This window comes from Coturnix japonica, chromosome 2 (assembly GCF_054131305.1).
Source record: "Coturnix japonica strain WE chromosome 2, WE-NBRP24, whole genome shotgun sequence".
Taxonomy (NCBI): domain Eukaryota; kingdom Metazoa; phylum Chordata; class Aves; order Galliformes; family Phasianidae; genus Coturnix; species Coturnix japonica.
In genome coordinates this window covers 119,035,389-119,052,644 of record NC_140664.1, presented here as the reverse complement: position 1 = coordinate 119,052,644, position 17,256 = coordinate 119,035,389, and the positions used below count along the sequence as shown (strand labels likewise).

General features: G+C 35.8%; 1 protein-coding gene across 10 annotated transcripts in view; it reads left to right on the top strand.

The window, feature by feature from the left end:
• AKAP9 (A-kinase anchoring protein 9) overlaps positions 1-17,256 on the top strand; it is a 102,652-nt gene that overhangs the window by 18,170 nt on the left and 67,226 nt on the right. For all 10 annotated transcript variants that reach the window (XR_014943640.1, XM_085540609.1, XM_085540606.1 and 7 more), the window contains exons 2-3: positions 7,442-7,696; positions 12,813-12,857. Coding sequence is in view for 9 of the 10 variants with exons in the window: in XM_085540609.1 (XP_085396735.1) it covers positions 7,442-7,696; positions 12,813-12,857 (300 nt within the window). In the remaining variant the exon portion in view is untranslated. The remainder of the gene's footprint in view (positions 1-7,441; positions 7,697-12,812; positions 12,858-17,256) is intronic.

The window sequence follows — 17,256 nt, the reverse complement described above, 5'->3', positions numbered from 1 at the left end:
TCTTGAACTGGCTATTTTTTCACCCTCCATCAGAAGATCTAGCACTCAGTGCAAGAACAATAGAAAGTCAGTAGAGCAATATAAAAAAAAAAAAAAAGTATGTTATGTATGTAGTAGTAGATTAATTAAAGAGACCAATCATGTAATTTGGTAGTGGATAATTTGTTCTAACTGGACTTTTTTCATAGCTGTGCAGCACCCAAATGTGATTGGTGCACTTCAGTCTTTGTCACTATAACCAGACTTGAAAGTTAAGAGTATGAAAATGCTCTCATTGCTAACCCAGAAAATAACCCAGCTGTAATGAACTTAGCTGTTCCTCGGTCTGTTCCTATTTAAATTCTTGGGACATACAAGACCAGACCAGATCAGAACCACACTAATTCGGAGGCTTTCCAGCTCATGGAGCCATCTGGAGGGGTTCATTCAAGTTCAGTGCCCTTGGTTATTAGCACTGGCATCAGTACTGTCTGAATCAATACAGACTGCTAAAAAGATGGGGAGAATTGCCCTACCTCCTGTTGCTCTTACTGTCTTGAGTTGTTCTCCGTTGTACTTCAGCTGCTGATCCTGTGAGCCTTGTGCAGGGCACTGCCAAGGAATGGCTGTTTCTGAAAGTGAAAGTCTCAAGCTTGTATTTTGGTACAGATTATAACATTTCTTCTTAGCAAACTGTCAGAGTCTTATGGGCGTCCTTTAAAGCTCATGAACCACTTAAGTCTCCACAGGAGAAGACATTCTAAGGTCTTGCACATCAGTTGGGAAAATCTGACTGTGAGTGCCACATAAATATCTCATTCCGGGGTGATTATTTTCTTCTTCATTAAACCTAATGTTTCCCATTTATTTAATTGAGCATCTGCTGAAATGGACAAATAAATTAAAGCTTCATTTGCCTCAAAAGATAATCAGAATGAGACTTGCAAAGAACATCAATTGTTTACTAATAGTGTAATTCACGTTTCCAGTTATGACACATCAATGTTGAACATATTGTTGCTTGCTTAAGTATCTTCATTCTGTAGGTTTTTATCTCAGAATTTGGAAGGAGATATGATTGTCTCTCTAAGTGATTAGTGGAATACAGTAAATCTAATATTTGGGAGTGACTTTAAATTAACCACTAGAAAGAAGGCTGTCTGTCTTCTGTATTTGATTATTTTTCATTCATCTCTTTCTCAGTCCTTCTTTCCTTAGTTTCGGTGCTGGGATCTTAGAAGCCATAGGCAGCAATGTAAAGTTGCTCTTGATTGAGTACTTAAGAAATGCAACTTTCAGTGCTGAAATCTGTTATGATTAGGGCAAAAAGAGATGGAGTGCTGCTTTCTTCTCTGATACAGTTGCTAGATATCCTGTTCAACACCTCTGTAGGGGCAGACCGTCATGCACTTACAAACTTGGTGACCTAATAAGAATTAAGCAGCTTAGGTGGGGCTGTCCTGCTTGCTTCTTCTTGCTGGCTCTTGGACTGTCTTCTCTGTCCCTTTTTTGAGGCCTTCTGCTGCTGCCTCTGAACTTTAAAATGTTAGTGTATAATGAAATAATAAAGCTAGATGAGAGAGAACTTCACAGTATGAAGATGAGCGATTACAATAGATATTACTTCATTTATTAAAGGGGCAGTGGCATAGACAGCTTGAACATAGACTTGAACCAGAACAGTTTTCAAGCCTCTGAATGATGCCTAAAATTCAAATTCAGATTGACCATTTTGGTTTGCCCTTTTTGGTTTACAAAACACCTAAGTCAGGACTTCATGGAACATATCTGTGCATCTTAATCCCAAGCCAGATCTCTGCTTTTGACCCTTCTGTGTCATTGAAAGCGTTGGTAGCAATAGTTACTTACATGTGATGGAGTTTGTGATCTGTCATTAGTAGCACAGGTGAACCTTAAATTAATACTTCACATTTTAAGACAAGGTAACAGTCAGTCATATTCCAAATAATTTGGTTTTTACTTTCTCACTAATCATTCAGAAATTTAACTTATTTTCATTTGATGATGAGAATTCAGAGGATTATGATTGGAAAGACCAGAGCCTTTTAACCAATGGACTATTTTTTAAGTTCTTCTTAGGCTCATGGTGCACCTGAGTGTCACCTTGCATTCTTGTTAGGAGTATTTCTGACTCTGGGACAAATGTTAGTTATCGCTTGTCTGTACAGTTTCCTACAATGCATACCATAATTTCAGATGCATCTCAGAGCAGACTGTTCAGCTTTCACTCCATATGCAGAATAAACAACTCTTTCTCCATCAGATTTGTGACTCTTCTCTTTCAGCAAGTTCCAAGCAACACCTGCCAAAGAGCAGTACTTCACTTTTGCCTACCCTCAGTGTGCCTGGTTACAGATCCTGCTCTGGTGGAGAACTTCCATCTGCTGGGTGGAAGGTTTTAGATATGTTCTCTGTTCTTAAGCATAGCATTTACATCAGAACACTGCAGTTAGGAGTTGTTTGTTGGGCTTGCAACCTTTTTTCCTTTATATTGTGAGATCAGATTCTCAAATAATGAATGACATTATTACTATCAAATTCCGATTCACAAAATAGGATTTGGGATTTTTCAGTCACAGAATAAAACATTTAATCCCAGTCTGGTGTACAGACTGTTGAATTCATGTCTTTTTTTATTTGCTATGGTAGGTATTAGCAGCAGCCATTTCAAAGGAGTTTCCCTTCATTGCTGTCAGGGCATTCTGCGTGCACCCGCTCAGTTTGTTGCCCAAAAGAACTCCCAAGTCCTCTTCAGCAGAGCTGCTCTTCAGGCCAGTCATTTCCCAGCCCTTCACTGCTGCATGACGTAATTGCATCCCAGTTGCAGGGCTTGACATTTATCTTTGTTAAACCTCGTACAGTTCTTGTTGGCTTCATCTTCCAGTCTATTGGGGTCTCTCTGTATGGTGGCCCTTCCTTCTGGTGTATCTGCCTTTCCTCTGGTTTGATATCATCCATGCACTTGGTTAAGGTGCATTCAATCTCATCATCTGTATTATCTATAAAGACACTGAGTAGTACAGGACCAGGCGTAACTCCACTTCTGACTGGCTAACAACTTGGCTTTGAGCTATTAACTACATCTCTGAGCTATGGACATTATTCATAAGTCCTTGTCTTCCTATACTGACTGATTCAGAAGTGAACTGGTCCAATACAGTGTTTCTTTGGACAGCAGGCTGAGAACTCCCAATTAAGGGCAAGTCCTATTCTGTTTATCCCATTCATCTGAAGTTCAAACAGTATCTGGAGCACTTTTCAAAATGATAATAGATAAGATTTGCCGGGCCGTGATGTAGATCTCCTCTCATGTTTCTATTGTATGCTGTAGAGAGAGAAAAGAAAAATTGCTTGCCTGTAGCAGTTCCTTTGAGGTGCTGCTTTTGTTTTGTCAGTAAGTTCATAGCTCATCCTTCTATGCTGCCTAAGAGGAACTGTGGCAAATGAACAGATGCTGCTCCTTCTCTAAAAGGTGTGTATTTGAATTTGAAAATTCAAATCCAGTACTGTGTGTGCAGGTAGAAGAGGTACAGCAATATAACAGTACTTGTACAGGATGCACTATTCATACATTTTTTGTTCTAGAGGTTACAAATTTTAAGCATGAGGTACAGCAAAAACTGTTTATCTTATTTCACACCAGCTCTCTTCAGAGGCACTGTGCAACTCCAGTTCCTGTTAACTGCTGTAGGTCTGCAAATGAGACCACGCAGATATGATTTATTATAGAAGAATGTTAAGAAGTGATAAGCAGCAGCAAATAGAGCAACAGCTTGTTTTAAACAGAACTCAATATGTTTCTGTTTTAAAGACTACTATGTGTATAAAAAAAAAATTATAAAAATATTTCTGTAGTTCAGTCAAACTATATTTGAATTCAATCAATATACAGCAGATCCCTGCAATTGAAATTTCTGGCACAATTATCACGGAATATGCTAAAGATGTTTTATTTTACTACTATAATTATAACAACAACATTATTTATTCAGTTTTCCTGATTGATATGGTTTACACAAGTCATCCCTGCTGCTCTGCAATTTAGTGTGCTTCTTTCTCAAGAGCATTTAGTTCCTAATAGTAATTGATTATTCTCTGCTTTTCTGTTTTTCTTCCAGTTACAGGATACCAGCATTTAAAAGCTTAAGTAATTATGTATCTGATCTGTGTAGTCTTGCTATGGTCTGTCCTGTTGTTCTGGGATTTGTAAGAAGGAAGAGGTTACAGTTGTAACTAGATAATTTAATTCTCTAAATACCAAAGTTTTTATATTCAGTCATTATGGTGGGAAACTCTTTTGAAAAGCATAGCAATTACTTATTTCCATTTTGCATGCTACTCTCTTCTATGCCTGTGACTTCTGGTAAGTGTTTTTCCAAGAGGTGCAATATCTTGTGCATTCTCAGCATTTTGCTCTGGCATTTAATCATTTCCCATTTATCAAACTAATGGAGATCTGGGCAACTGTTATAAATGGTACCTCTGGAATTACAAGCCTGAAAACAAGCAAATGTGCAATGTAAGGTACTCGGTCCCTCTTGCTCCTTCCAGTCCTGAGATAGTTCTGAGGCTTTCAGTGACTGGAGTGGGATCCTTCCTGCTCCATCAGTAACTGCTGAGTTTGCATCTTTTGCTCTTGCTTGGAACTTTTGTAACTTGATGAAGTTATGAATTGTTTCAGAACTGCGGAGTCAAAACTGGCAAAAAGCAATGTTAAGTTCTCCACAGGTTACATTAACAAGCTGATGTGCCTTGAAGGCAAGGTAAGGGAATGCATAGTGGTATCAGCTTTGTTCACATCTGAAAAATTATTTTTCTAGAACTATGAAATCTGAAGGTAGTTTTCTGTTTCATTTCTAAAAGGTTTCTTTTCATAGTTCGTGTGATTGCTGCTGGACTGTTTGTTTTGTTCCTGCTTGTCATTGCTAGATCCTCAGCTTGAGCTCCCAGATTCCACTTTCACAAGGAATTCTGCATCTGAGACTCTGCTGTGTTTAGCTGAGCACCACAGGATGCATTTTCTCAGCAGTAGCTTTTTGTTATATTGTTTCTCTCATGTTTAACTTTTTAATTTGATTTAAAATGTGAATTTGAAGTAAAGTTCCATTAGTAGATTGTGAATGTGCTGGGTATCTATTGCTATTATTTGTAAGTGTATCTGTCACTAACAGTTTAGTTATTTCCAAAGTACTAGGAGCTCATACAGAAATCATCAGTTGAGAACTTGCGTAATATAAAACGCAGCAGTTTCATTTGTACAGCTTTCATGTATGCCCATCTACAGCAGTGTTCAAACAAGATAATTAAGGTGTGTTTACAACTGAACTGGTGGGGTTTGATCAGTAAATTCTTAACGAGTGCAAATTGACAACTTAATTTTAGGAGAGAAATCTGGCATCCCTCTGTGCTTCAGCTGAAATATTCGAAATACTTGAGGGGAGTATTCAGGAATTCAGTAATGGAATAATTTGATTGTCCTTGAGATAGACATCTAATTTTGCAGACAAAAAAAGACAGTAAAGCAGCTTTCAAAAAGCCAACTTAATTTTCCACTCCAGAAGGTTTCAATCAAATTGGAAAAGAGAGCTCTTGACCAGTAGTTCTACATGTCTTTCATTGTTTAAAAATAATGAATAAATATGCACGATTGGTTAAACTGAAGTCTGAGGTTTTCTTATTTCCATGTGGCATTTGGACATAGTCTGCTTTTGTTATGATAAATTAAAAACTAATTTTTGAGGTAAATTGATGATTTTAAGTGAATGTGGCAATGTTGTAAGGAGACACATCTGGAATCTTCCTATTTTTGGGGAAGTGTGTTTTTCTAAGCGTGTTTTCTTCATTACACTTTGAGGGCAGGAGGAAACCATCCTTTCCTTTTTATTCAGAATTTGTGAAGGGTAAAAGCTCTGATAGATTTTTGTGAAATAAAGAAATTTACAGATTTTAAGAGTAGAGAAAAGTGCCTGAAGTTGAACTAATTAGGGTGGAAGCAAGCATTAAATACGTAGGTGAGCATATTTGGCTCAGCAAATCTTCAGGTCCTCTGTAAACAGAGCAGAGCCATATGCCAAGCTGTCAGTCGTCGTGGGGCTGCAGAGAAGGCTGAAGGAAGCCACAGAGAAATACGAAGAAAGGGACTAAAGCATAAACTTGCCAGAAGTGAGACCTGATCTGCAAATGAAACATTTACTTACTTTATGGCCTCCCAACTTTTCTGAGGCCAAATGAGAACTACAGATCTCTGCAAGTGACGGCTCACACTGTAGCAGAACAGTGCCTGGGAAGTGGCATCCTTGTGTCCGGCTTGGTCTGAGTGTGCTCAAGAGGCTGAATGGAAACCTGGCTTTCTCGAGTGGTGAATATCATGGGTCAACTTGCTATTTTACTATAGCTTTTACTTGAAATTACAGCAAATTTATAAAGAATACGCAACATTTGTGTATTAGTTAATGTAAAAACTATTTAGAGCTTGAAAGTGTTTGTTATGCTGTGTATTTACTTTGGAGCTACATTTATGAAATATTTTCTAGCTTAAAGAGTCATTGGACTTTATGTTTGAAAAATAATGTTGTATGTTACCAGATTTTACTGTTGGGATTGATGTAATTTTGGATTTTAGTTGGTAAAACCCGCCAGGCTTGTTTCTCTTATTGGAACAGAAATTCTGTTGTTAAGGAAAAATATTTTAAATGGATTTTCTTGCGTAAACCACTATGAAGTGATTAAAAGTAATAAGCTCTTCAAAAGACATTGTCTTACAGTATTTGAATAGCTTATATACTAATTGGTTTTTCAACTGTGTGCTTGGCTCACCTGTGACTTTTTGCTCATCAGCATGCTTTGCTACAAGGTAGTTGTATCTTCAGATTTGCTCACTGTCTGTAGATTATTCCTTCATTATATATTTCATTGTTTCTTTAGATGTTTTCAGTGCCTTCAGGTGCTTTTTTATGTTATAACAATTAAAAAAAAAAAACTTTATTACAAAAAGAAAACTTTATTTGATAAGTGATACAATAAAATGTTTTTATCTGTTTCTGGAATAGGAAGAAACGTAATTTCTATAAATTATTTTTGAGGTATTGGCTACTATGAGATCAGAGGTTTTAATCACACTTGTGCTTTACAGTGACATTTGTACCTTTACCTTTGGATGTTTTGATTCCTTGGTTTCTGTCTGTGAAACTGTAACTGGCCACTATGAAGCTTTAAAGGAATTCAGTAATAGAATGTTGTTTTTCTTGGAAGATTTTTAAAAACAAACTATGTGAATAAAGATATAGTCTGAATCTGTCTTGAGATATGCAGCATTAACTTCCAGGTAGTGATCAGTTTGAAGCTTTATGTCGAGCAGCTGATAAGCCGCTCTACATAGGGGATGTCTGTAGTAATAAAGAGGGAAACTTTCACCTTTAACAAGATTTTGTCTTCTGTACAGCTTGCCCAGTTTAGGCAGAGGAAAGCACAGACCGATGGACAGAGCACATCAAAGAAGCAGAAAAAGAAAAGGAAAACAGCAAGCATCAAAGATGAAGAATCAATACAAGATGGACTTGATAGTGATAGATCTCGAGGTGATGAAACATCTACATGCAGCAGCCGAAGAGGAGCAGCTGCATCTGCTGACTTTGCTGTTACAAGGACTTTGCATAGTGGAGAAATTATCAAACACATCCAGGCTTACACCATTGAGGTAAGTTTGTTGTTGTAAACTGTTGGTGTAAACTATAGTTTACAGGTTGGGAGGCAAAATATTAATATTGGGAATGCAAATAAATTATTTGAGGCTGTAGATATTGTTTCCTTCCCTCTGCTTTCTGTCTTTAAAGTGTCCAGAGTGTTTTCTACTTGTCTGCTGGCATCTTGTTTTCTATTGTCAGTGTACCATAGATTATAGAAATTTTGTTTGTTCTGCTGTACTCCATAAGTGAGTTTTGTTTTAATGCTTCATTTTATACATTTTGTTTTAATAAAAGTTTACTAATTGCTGTGGATTTTTGATGCCTGCAACCATGGCTACAGCAAAATGCAAAGTTAAGCATCTTTCTTGTATACATTACATACTTAGAGCCTTTCTTGTTAACGAGGAGTGAATTTAGAAAACACTACTTAGCGCTGGATGGCTTAAGAGACTAATAAACAGATACTCCACTTTTACTACTATAATCCTGCTTGCTAATGGTTGGAAATACATGCTCTGGGAGGGTTGTAAGATGCCTTGTGTGTTATACACTGGCAGACCAGGTCAGTTCTGAGTGGGCATGAGTCCAAATAACCTAATATGTTGTTACCAGTATGTATCTAGGACCAAGAGATGCTGTTATTTACAACGTAGGTTATTTCACTATTGAAAGCTGTGCCTCTAAAAGGAGATGAATATCACTTTGAACTAGCAGTTCAATTCAGATTCCCAGTTCTGTCCATGTGAATACAGTCTTTTCTGACACAGGCAGTACAAATGACAGTGTGTGTGAATGAAAACTCATAAAGTAATTAATCAACTTATTGATCTTAAGACTACAGATACACTAGATAGAATCAACTTCATAGGTATTTGTTTTTAAAATTTAGATTATTGTGTTTAAAAGTTAATGTCAAAACTTCAAAAATATCTGTAGTAACTCAGTGAAACTGCCTGTTTAATTCATAGCTTTTCCTTGAGGAGAGAATTGCATTTTAAAAGAGCATTTATTACCAGAATGGCCGTTTTCATATGTGTAAAGATGAGACTGTCTTTTAAGGAAAGGAGAAAGGAATACTTTGTGAGGCTGGAAGGAATGATCAGCTTATCTACAGGTAGAAAGAGAACTGGTAGGGCAGGGAGCTGTTAAGAGGAAACTGCTTAAACTGTTGTTTTAACAATACTGTAGTCTACATACATAAGATAATTGTGTGAAGAAACTTTCTTAGCCAAATGTATTTTGAAGTACATCATGATTGCATGTTCCCAGACTCCACTGTTAGACTCACTCTCAGTCAAGATTTCAGCTACAGTTGGAGAAATTAGGTCAAGTACAAAACCCTAGAATAGTTTAGATTGGAAGGGACCTTCAAGATGATGTAGTTCATATCATGAGTCTTGTGCTCAAAGCAAGTCTAATGAAATCAGTTTGCTCCCAATAGCCTGTATTGGCCTCTGAAAGAAAGAAGACATTGGTGGTTTAAAAAATGAAGAAATTATGCTGCAGTTGCAAAAGATTTCACACATAGATTTATTCTTAAGATCAGTCATTGTTTTACTTAGGTCTGCCTTATTCTGACCTAAAAAAGCAATTTACGTTAGTTTGGTTCATTTGTTCATTTTCTAAATGAATTTAAACAGATAAGCATGGGAATTGCTGTTCATTCATAACTTATCTCAGCTGAATTGCTCATGACTTCTTGATTCCTATAACAGTATTTACTTCCACAAGAAAGAAAAAAAAGCTACTCCCAACTGAGAGAGCATTTTTCTTTGCTACGTGTTATCAGTGCACTGCTTATTTATTTGAATAAGTAATTGATATTTTTGAGTTGAAAGATAATTGCTAGAGTGTCTGTCTGTGCAGTATTGATAGAAAAAGAAAAATTCTAAAATTGTTTGATAGAATTTCTTAATTTACTGTTTTTGTTATTTTAAGTGCAGTGCCTCAGATGGTGAGCCTGTATTACACTAATTGGATTAGAGCTTGCTTAGCTGAAATGGCAGCCAATGTAACAGGCAGTTTCAGGCTAATCCGTGCAGTGGAGAATTAAAGACAGCTTCTTTGAGCTGTTTGCTTTTTCACCCAATGTTAAATCTTTGTAGGCTGCTGTGTCAGGAGAGTAAGGCAAGATTACTGGAGGCATTATGCAGGATTACTTTCTACCTAAATTTCAATTCAATTTGCTTATATCACCTTTTACTGGAATTCATGTTTGGAATTATTATTTTTATACTATGAACACCTGACTACACTGCATATCTATGTAAAAATCCTGACAGGACTTTCCTCTCACAGTTGTATGGATAGAAGTTGATCTCCTTGCAACTTTTATACTATGAATTTTAGTCCTTGGACAAATATATTAGGTAGTAGTTTTTGAAAGGCTTAACTACTCGCTCAAGTAGATGATAAAGTATATAGTCTCACATTCATCGTTTCATTCTCATAATTTAGTCCAGTTGTTAGTTATTCACTGGGATTTCACAGACAGGGAAAAGAAATAAAGAGGAGACACTGGACGGGATTCTTGAGGAGAAGGAAGAAAAGTGACAGTGATGATTATGGAGAAACAGAGAGGGCAAGTGAATGAAAATGAGTGTAGCTGCTGTATGTAGTTAAGGCACTTGCATGTTAGAAGTGTGAAAGCGAAGAGCAGCCAAAGGCTTGAGCTAGGGAAGAGATGTTCTTTATTGCCAAAGACAGGAAAACTCATTGAACACTCAGATTAGTTCTTTGTTGGTAGTGATTTCTGATGCAGGAAGTTTAGTCACTGAGTGGTGGGGTACCTCACTGCAGATTGTATTGAGATTTAGCAGTGGTTTACCTCTGTTTGATGTACTCTATTTAAATCTGATTGTAGTTGGTTGCTTTGGGGTATAAATTACTAGGAGATATACTCCTTTGAGTTGACAGATTTTAGGAACAAAAAAGAAGGCATGACAATGCAATCAATGAGAATAGCACTGTATATTGAAAATGTCACACAGATATTAAATGCCAATAAAGTTTAGAATGACCTAAAGAGAAGGCTTCATTAACACACTTAGCTTACATTCTCTTTGCCTCTTCCTGTTCGTGGTCATACTGATCAGCCTTAGTCAAGTATGTATCTCCAGTATCTCCCATATGTCAATATGGGAACATATTTTGAGAAATGGTCTCTCGAGTTGACATAAGATGGGATTTTTTTCTTCAATATTTGGAAACGTAACAGAATAATTGTTTTTAAAACAATGTCTCTATAAATGTTAGGAGTTTTATTTATTCACTCTGTACCTGGTAGTTACTATGGGATGGTTATAAGAAGGTTCATGTGTTATTTTAAAAAATTTGTAGTTTTGTTGGATCATCAAGAGGTGGGGAAAGAAGGAGGAGAGGGAGCTTAAAGACAGAATTACTTAATGTCCTTGTATATAAGAGTAAACTTATTTAAGGAGAATAAAGTAGAGATTCAATAATAGTTCCACTGGTAAATCTTGCTCTTTACGTAGAAGTTTTTGCTTTTCTTCCTGCATGGTTAAAACCATATTTAGTTAATAATCCTTCTATAAATTTATCCTATCTGGAAGCCACATTATTATAGACTGCTGGAAGGCTGTATTTCAGAAACGCAGAAAGATTTTGATTGCTATTTTTCTGTAATTATAATTTTCTTGTAAGCTGACCAACCTAAAATAAACTTGTTTTGGCTTCTGCTTACTAATTAAACCATATTCAAAGATGATTGTAGAATTTTGTAGTTATGTTTGTATAACAGTTTACACTGAGATCCTTTAAAAAGTCAATTGGATTCTGTTAATGAATACTCACCTATGAGAATTTTCTAAAGGAACATAGCAATCACTTCTCAGTTTTGGCCAATTTAGTATTATGAGTTCTTTTGTTAATTCTGTGATAATGCTGGGCATCCAGTACTGAAGAGTATCTCTTCTGAATAGTGCTTAACTGCATATAGAAAAAGGTTTCTCTGAAAAGGACATTCTGCTTTCCATAGGCAGATTACCTCCTTTCTGTATCATCTGAATTTCCTCTGAATAATGTTCAGCAATGAAATTAATTTTGATTTTCTGTACTTATGTCTAATGTGTTATCATTATGATAGTAGCTGCATGGGTGATAGAAATAAATGGCTATAAAGGGCCTTTGAGATATCTGTTCTGTGTATTTTAGCCATCGACCATGTTCTTAGTGAGGAAAATATTAAAGAATAAAAATTTATTGCTAGGAGAGATTAGCTATAAGAAAATGCATGGCTGGTACAGTAATGGAAAACTGGCAACCTAAAGTCACAGTGAAACAGAAACCTATTTCTGATTCCATTAATTAATAGGAGAATTGATAAATAGCTTTGTTTGTGTTGTGTTGCTTAAAAAATGCTTATGTATATATATATTTTAAATTATTTGCTTTTAAGCTGAATCCCTCCAATGAGCTATGTAAAATCTATTTACTTGTGTTGACCAAAGAGTAATAGAAGTATAGAAAATGGATGGCTTAATAATGGAAGGGGCTGGATTTTTTAATCATGGTTGGTCAGATCTTGGGAATAGACCAACTAAAGAATGAAACTGGAGTCTTACATTGTTGGAGGTTGATGTGTGAGCTGGTAGGATTTAAGTTTTTTTAATTGATTTTTAGCAAGGGGTGGATTAACCCCTTAGTACAGAAGACATGTCCACTTCTCTTGAGTTTATTTGGCCATCTTTCTGTAGCTCTCTTTGAATAAACCCCTTGGCTTAGTATTAGCAGCCAAACAAATAACTAGATTGTTCTGAAGGTTGAAGGTTGAGGAAGACAATTTTAAAAGATTATTTGTGCAGCTAGAAGATATTGCACAACTAAACTGTGACAGAAATCTGTATGGTTCCCATTAAAAATTATATGTCCACATATTTGCTACATAACAGTGTGATTTTCCCTGGTTTGAGCAAATTATTTTGCTTTTATTTAAGTCTGGGATTTCTAGGAATTTAAGGTGACCTTTGCCATATATATTGAAAGCACATTAATGGATACCTCTTATGTTTTTGAATACGTTCTATGTTCTCAGAAAGAAATGGAAAATATCTTCTTTAATATTTGTAGATTGCCATCCATTGTAAATATTTTAATATTTTGTTTTAGCCGGAAAGTGAAATTTCTACTGCAGTAGAAGATTACAGTTCTGAGGTAAGACTGAAATAACACTTCCCTTCTAACTTTTCTTTTGACTTTTTTTTTTTACATGTTTATTGAAATGCTGTGCACTGTTTTCCAAAGAGAGGAAGAAGGAAAGAGTACACGTGATGTTGTATACAAAGCTGTTGCAGGTTATTACTGGTATGATTGATATACCATTAAAGCAAATATTTTGTTAACTTCATAATAGCATGGGTACTATTATCAGTAATACTGTGGATTTATGAGTTGTTGTAACATTGTTACCAATACGGTTGTAGTAATACTTTGTGTTGCCATTGAGTTGTGCTTAATTCCTTCTCATTTGCTATTAAAAATGTTTAACAAGCTGATTATGTTTTAATGAGTTCCAAAATAGCTGTTGCTCAAACACTGGCTTGTCATCACTCTGCTGCTGGTAGGTGGTGAGTGAGTGCCTTTGCATCATTTGTTTGGGTTTTTTTGCTTATTTTTCCTACACTTACTGAATTATTTTTGTCTCAACCCATGATTTTTTCTTGCTTTTCTCAAATTCACTCCCCATCCTGCTTGTAGGGGAGAAGGAGTAATTGGGTACAGGCCTTAGCTACTGCACACCATGACATCCACTGCATGTCCACGTAACTTAAGAGGGAAACTGGCAATATGAAAATCTGTTCTTGACAAATAAAGCAGTTTATTGTTTGTAAGGAGAAAACTACTTCATGTTCAACTGCGTCACAAGAACATTTTTGCAAGAAATAGCTGTAGAATATCTGAGTCATATAAAAATTGTTTGCAGTTAAAAAAAGAAATCATGGTTCAAACGTGAGCTTTCTGTAGTCCACTTTTTGTTATATAGCACTTTTGCAAAATACTGTAGAATCTTAAGTTTGGCAACTAGTAAGAGAGGATCAGGTATTGCTGAAGTGATTTGATATAGGATGCTTAGTATTCTTTCCTTGATGTAGCCTTCCCTAAGAGAAGATGACCACACTTCTTTTCAGCCTCTCATGAAATCACAGTTACAATTTCTTCCATGGATTTTGTCTCAGCCTTTTGAGTTTGAGTCTCTTTACCGTACCTCTCTTCCCCAGTTAGATACTTTCTCTCTTGCATCTTCCTCCTGTTCTTGTTTATAAGCACTCTTACTTTCTTCTGGTGTGTTAGTAGAAGACGCTTGGGAGAGCACTGAAAATATTCCTTCATATTTATTATTTATTACCTTCAGATATCGACTAGGAAACCAAATGGACCCTTGGTCCAGTCAGTTACGATCATTTTTATGTCATGTTTGTTGTGATGCAAATAAAAAACAAATCTGAGTCGGGCACATCTGGGTTGAAGATACCAGTCCATCTGCTTGACTGCACTGTTAATGGAAGGAAGACAAAATAAATGAGTGAGAGGTTCAAAGGGTTGAAGCTAACATGAGGAAGAAGTCAGATTAAAGGCTTAATAATTTTCTTGGATAAAATATGCATTATTTTGTCCAATGAATTAGAAAAAGGAAAGAACAAGAAGAATCTGAGTGTAAGTGCAGGAAGGTGATTGATAGTGCAGCCTGTGCACAGATTTTGCCATTGAAAATGAAAAAAACTTTTGAACAACTACTGTGACCTTACTGCAACTTTTTAGAATATATACATCACCACATTAAGGAATCATTGCTAAATGGAATACGTTTGAAGAGTGAACCTTTGAAAACAGCTGATAATGGCATTGATGTACATATATCTTTACACTCTCCATATTTTTTGTAAGCCTCCTTTCAATTACTGAAAAGACCCAACCTCCTTTTTGGAGTTCTGTAATTCCACACATTTGTACAAATACAGGCCCTTTTCATCCATCTTTTTCTTCATTTTTCAAAACATCTGTATACTCTATAGTGGTTTTTGTCAGAAATTATGTTGAAGTAGAGGCTCACAGTGAGATGGGTCGTAAATTATTTGCTTTGTTATAGTTGTTAAAATAAGTCATATGCTTTTAATTATTCAGCCCTTCTCTTGGTGATTTGGATGAAATTCAGTGATAAGCACATCCCTCTTTAAGAGACTTACCAGACACGTGGTTATAAGTAGTTTTCTTTAAAAATGAATAAATAAATAAAAATTTGAAAGAACTAGGGAATGCTTCCATCAGAATTCTTGTCTTAGAGCACTTTTATTTTAATGTGGTCTCTCCTTCAATTTTCTTACGTCACCTCTGTAAATACCTGTACTGTTAGAGGTGGTACTCAGACTGAAGACTGATTATTCTTTCATATGACCAGCTTCCTTTCTGAAATAAATCACTCAGTTTGAGCAAGAATGAGAACTACCAGAATAGTTTTACATTCAATGATTGTGGTGATTATGTATGTATAGTTATGGTGTAATATCCAAAATAAGGGAGATTAGGGTTTTCCAACAGTTAGTTGTTTGGGCTTTTTTATAACTGTGTAAGTTAAAATTGTTACTGTATATTTCCTATATTCCTTAATTTTTATGGTATTGATGTAATCTGCCTGGATTATTTTTTTCTCTCAGTGCCTCTTCCCAATTTGCAAACTGTACCTCAAAAAATGTTGATATGAAAACTTAAAAATTATTTTATTTCCCTTTCCCTTTCTTGATCCTTATTTCTTTCCCTTTCTATGTTAATGACATTCTATATGTTAACCTTTATGTATAGTCATCACACAAAGGAGTCTTCTGTTGTGTTTTAATGCTGTATAGAAAAATATATTAAGCCATAATATATTTGAAGACTGTTGTTGCCTATAAAATGTTATTAACCTTATTTAAATTCTATGATTCTCATTATTTTTGTGAGAAACTGAAAATTATTTTCATAGAGTTTAAAAATATATATATATTTTTTTCCCAGTTGTCATAATTACGAATTTTAGGTACATTCCATAAAGTCAATTGTGACGTAACTCGAAAATTGATTAAAATTGTAAGAGCACAGTCAAGCAGTGTTTTAATTCTTGTAGATAACAAAGTGTCCAAAATGCACAATAAAAGCTAAAAACTTTAGGTAAAATGTTAATCTATTAATCTATTCCAGATACTTCTGTATGTTTCTACTACTCAGAACACTTTTCAAAACAGAATTCTGCTTGCTGGTCTATAATAGTGTTGCAGAAAGGAACCAGGTCGAGACTCGAACTCGTGGGTACTCCAGGGTTGATTTTATTAACAAGCTCAGTGCTCAGGTGAAACATGCATACAGAGCTTGGGTCACTCCTAGTGAATGACCCTTAAGCTTTACAAATGTCCTATATTTATATGTTTAGGTAAACATTACATCATTTATGTTATTCATTTCTCGTGATTAATCAATACATCTTCAGTCCTTCTTTCTCGTGTTTCATCCTAGGCCCAGGCTTCATGCTTCACGTGTTACTCTTCTTTTGAACTTGTCCAAAAACTCATTATCTTCTTTCATCCGAGCCATCCGGGCTAGACCAGTCCATTCCATCTGTCTTATGGTTAAACTATACATTTTAACTGATTAACTACTAAATAGCAATGTCAGCACTATTATTGTCTACCTCTGCTGTTTCATAACTTCACAATACTCTAACACCCCTACATGGGTCATGGTTCAGGGCTATACAGGGGATACATGAGTAGCATATTGGTTGAGAAATTTACCATTTTTCCTAACAGTCCCCCCTTTTCTAATAGCTACTTTCCCAAGTATTCTACTGATATCCACCAAAAACTATCTTAGGTGGCGGTGGTGCCTTTACAGTTAAAGCAGACCCCATTCGCATACAGCATTGTATTAGTACATAAACAATAACAATCAGAACAATCACAACAATTATAATCAAGATAATTTTCTTAGCAATAGCAGAAAGATTTGGCAACCAGGATGTCAGCCAATGCCATGTTTCAGAAAAACCCCATCGAGTATCATCCTTCTGTATTTCTTGCATCGTCTTACTTACTTCCCATATTTTCCCAACATCAGTTAATAATTCTCCAGTTTGATCAACATACATACAGCAACTAGCATTCAATACAGTACACACTCCCCCTTGCGAAGCTAAAAGCATATCCAGTGCCATTCTATTTTGCAAAACTACTTTAGATAAGTTTGTAAGCTCGCCTTGTATAGTTAATAAGCCATAAGCCGTTGCATTAGCTAACTTCTCCACCTCCCCTGACACATTCAGTATTGCTTTTTCCAGTTCACTAACACCTAAACCAGGTATAAACCAACGCACAAATGCATGGAATCCTGTTGGTCGTTCAATTAAAGGATTTAAAATAGTTCTTTTAGTACGTCCATAGAAAGACCTATGCCATAACGTTCCATTTATTTCTCTGGGAATGATTTCCATATCGGGTACAACTAGGCCTAAAGTGCATCTTCCTCGCCACTTTTTGGGTAAAATTTTGTACGCATGTTCTCCACACAGCCAATAGGCTCCTGG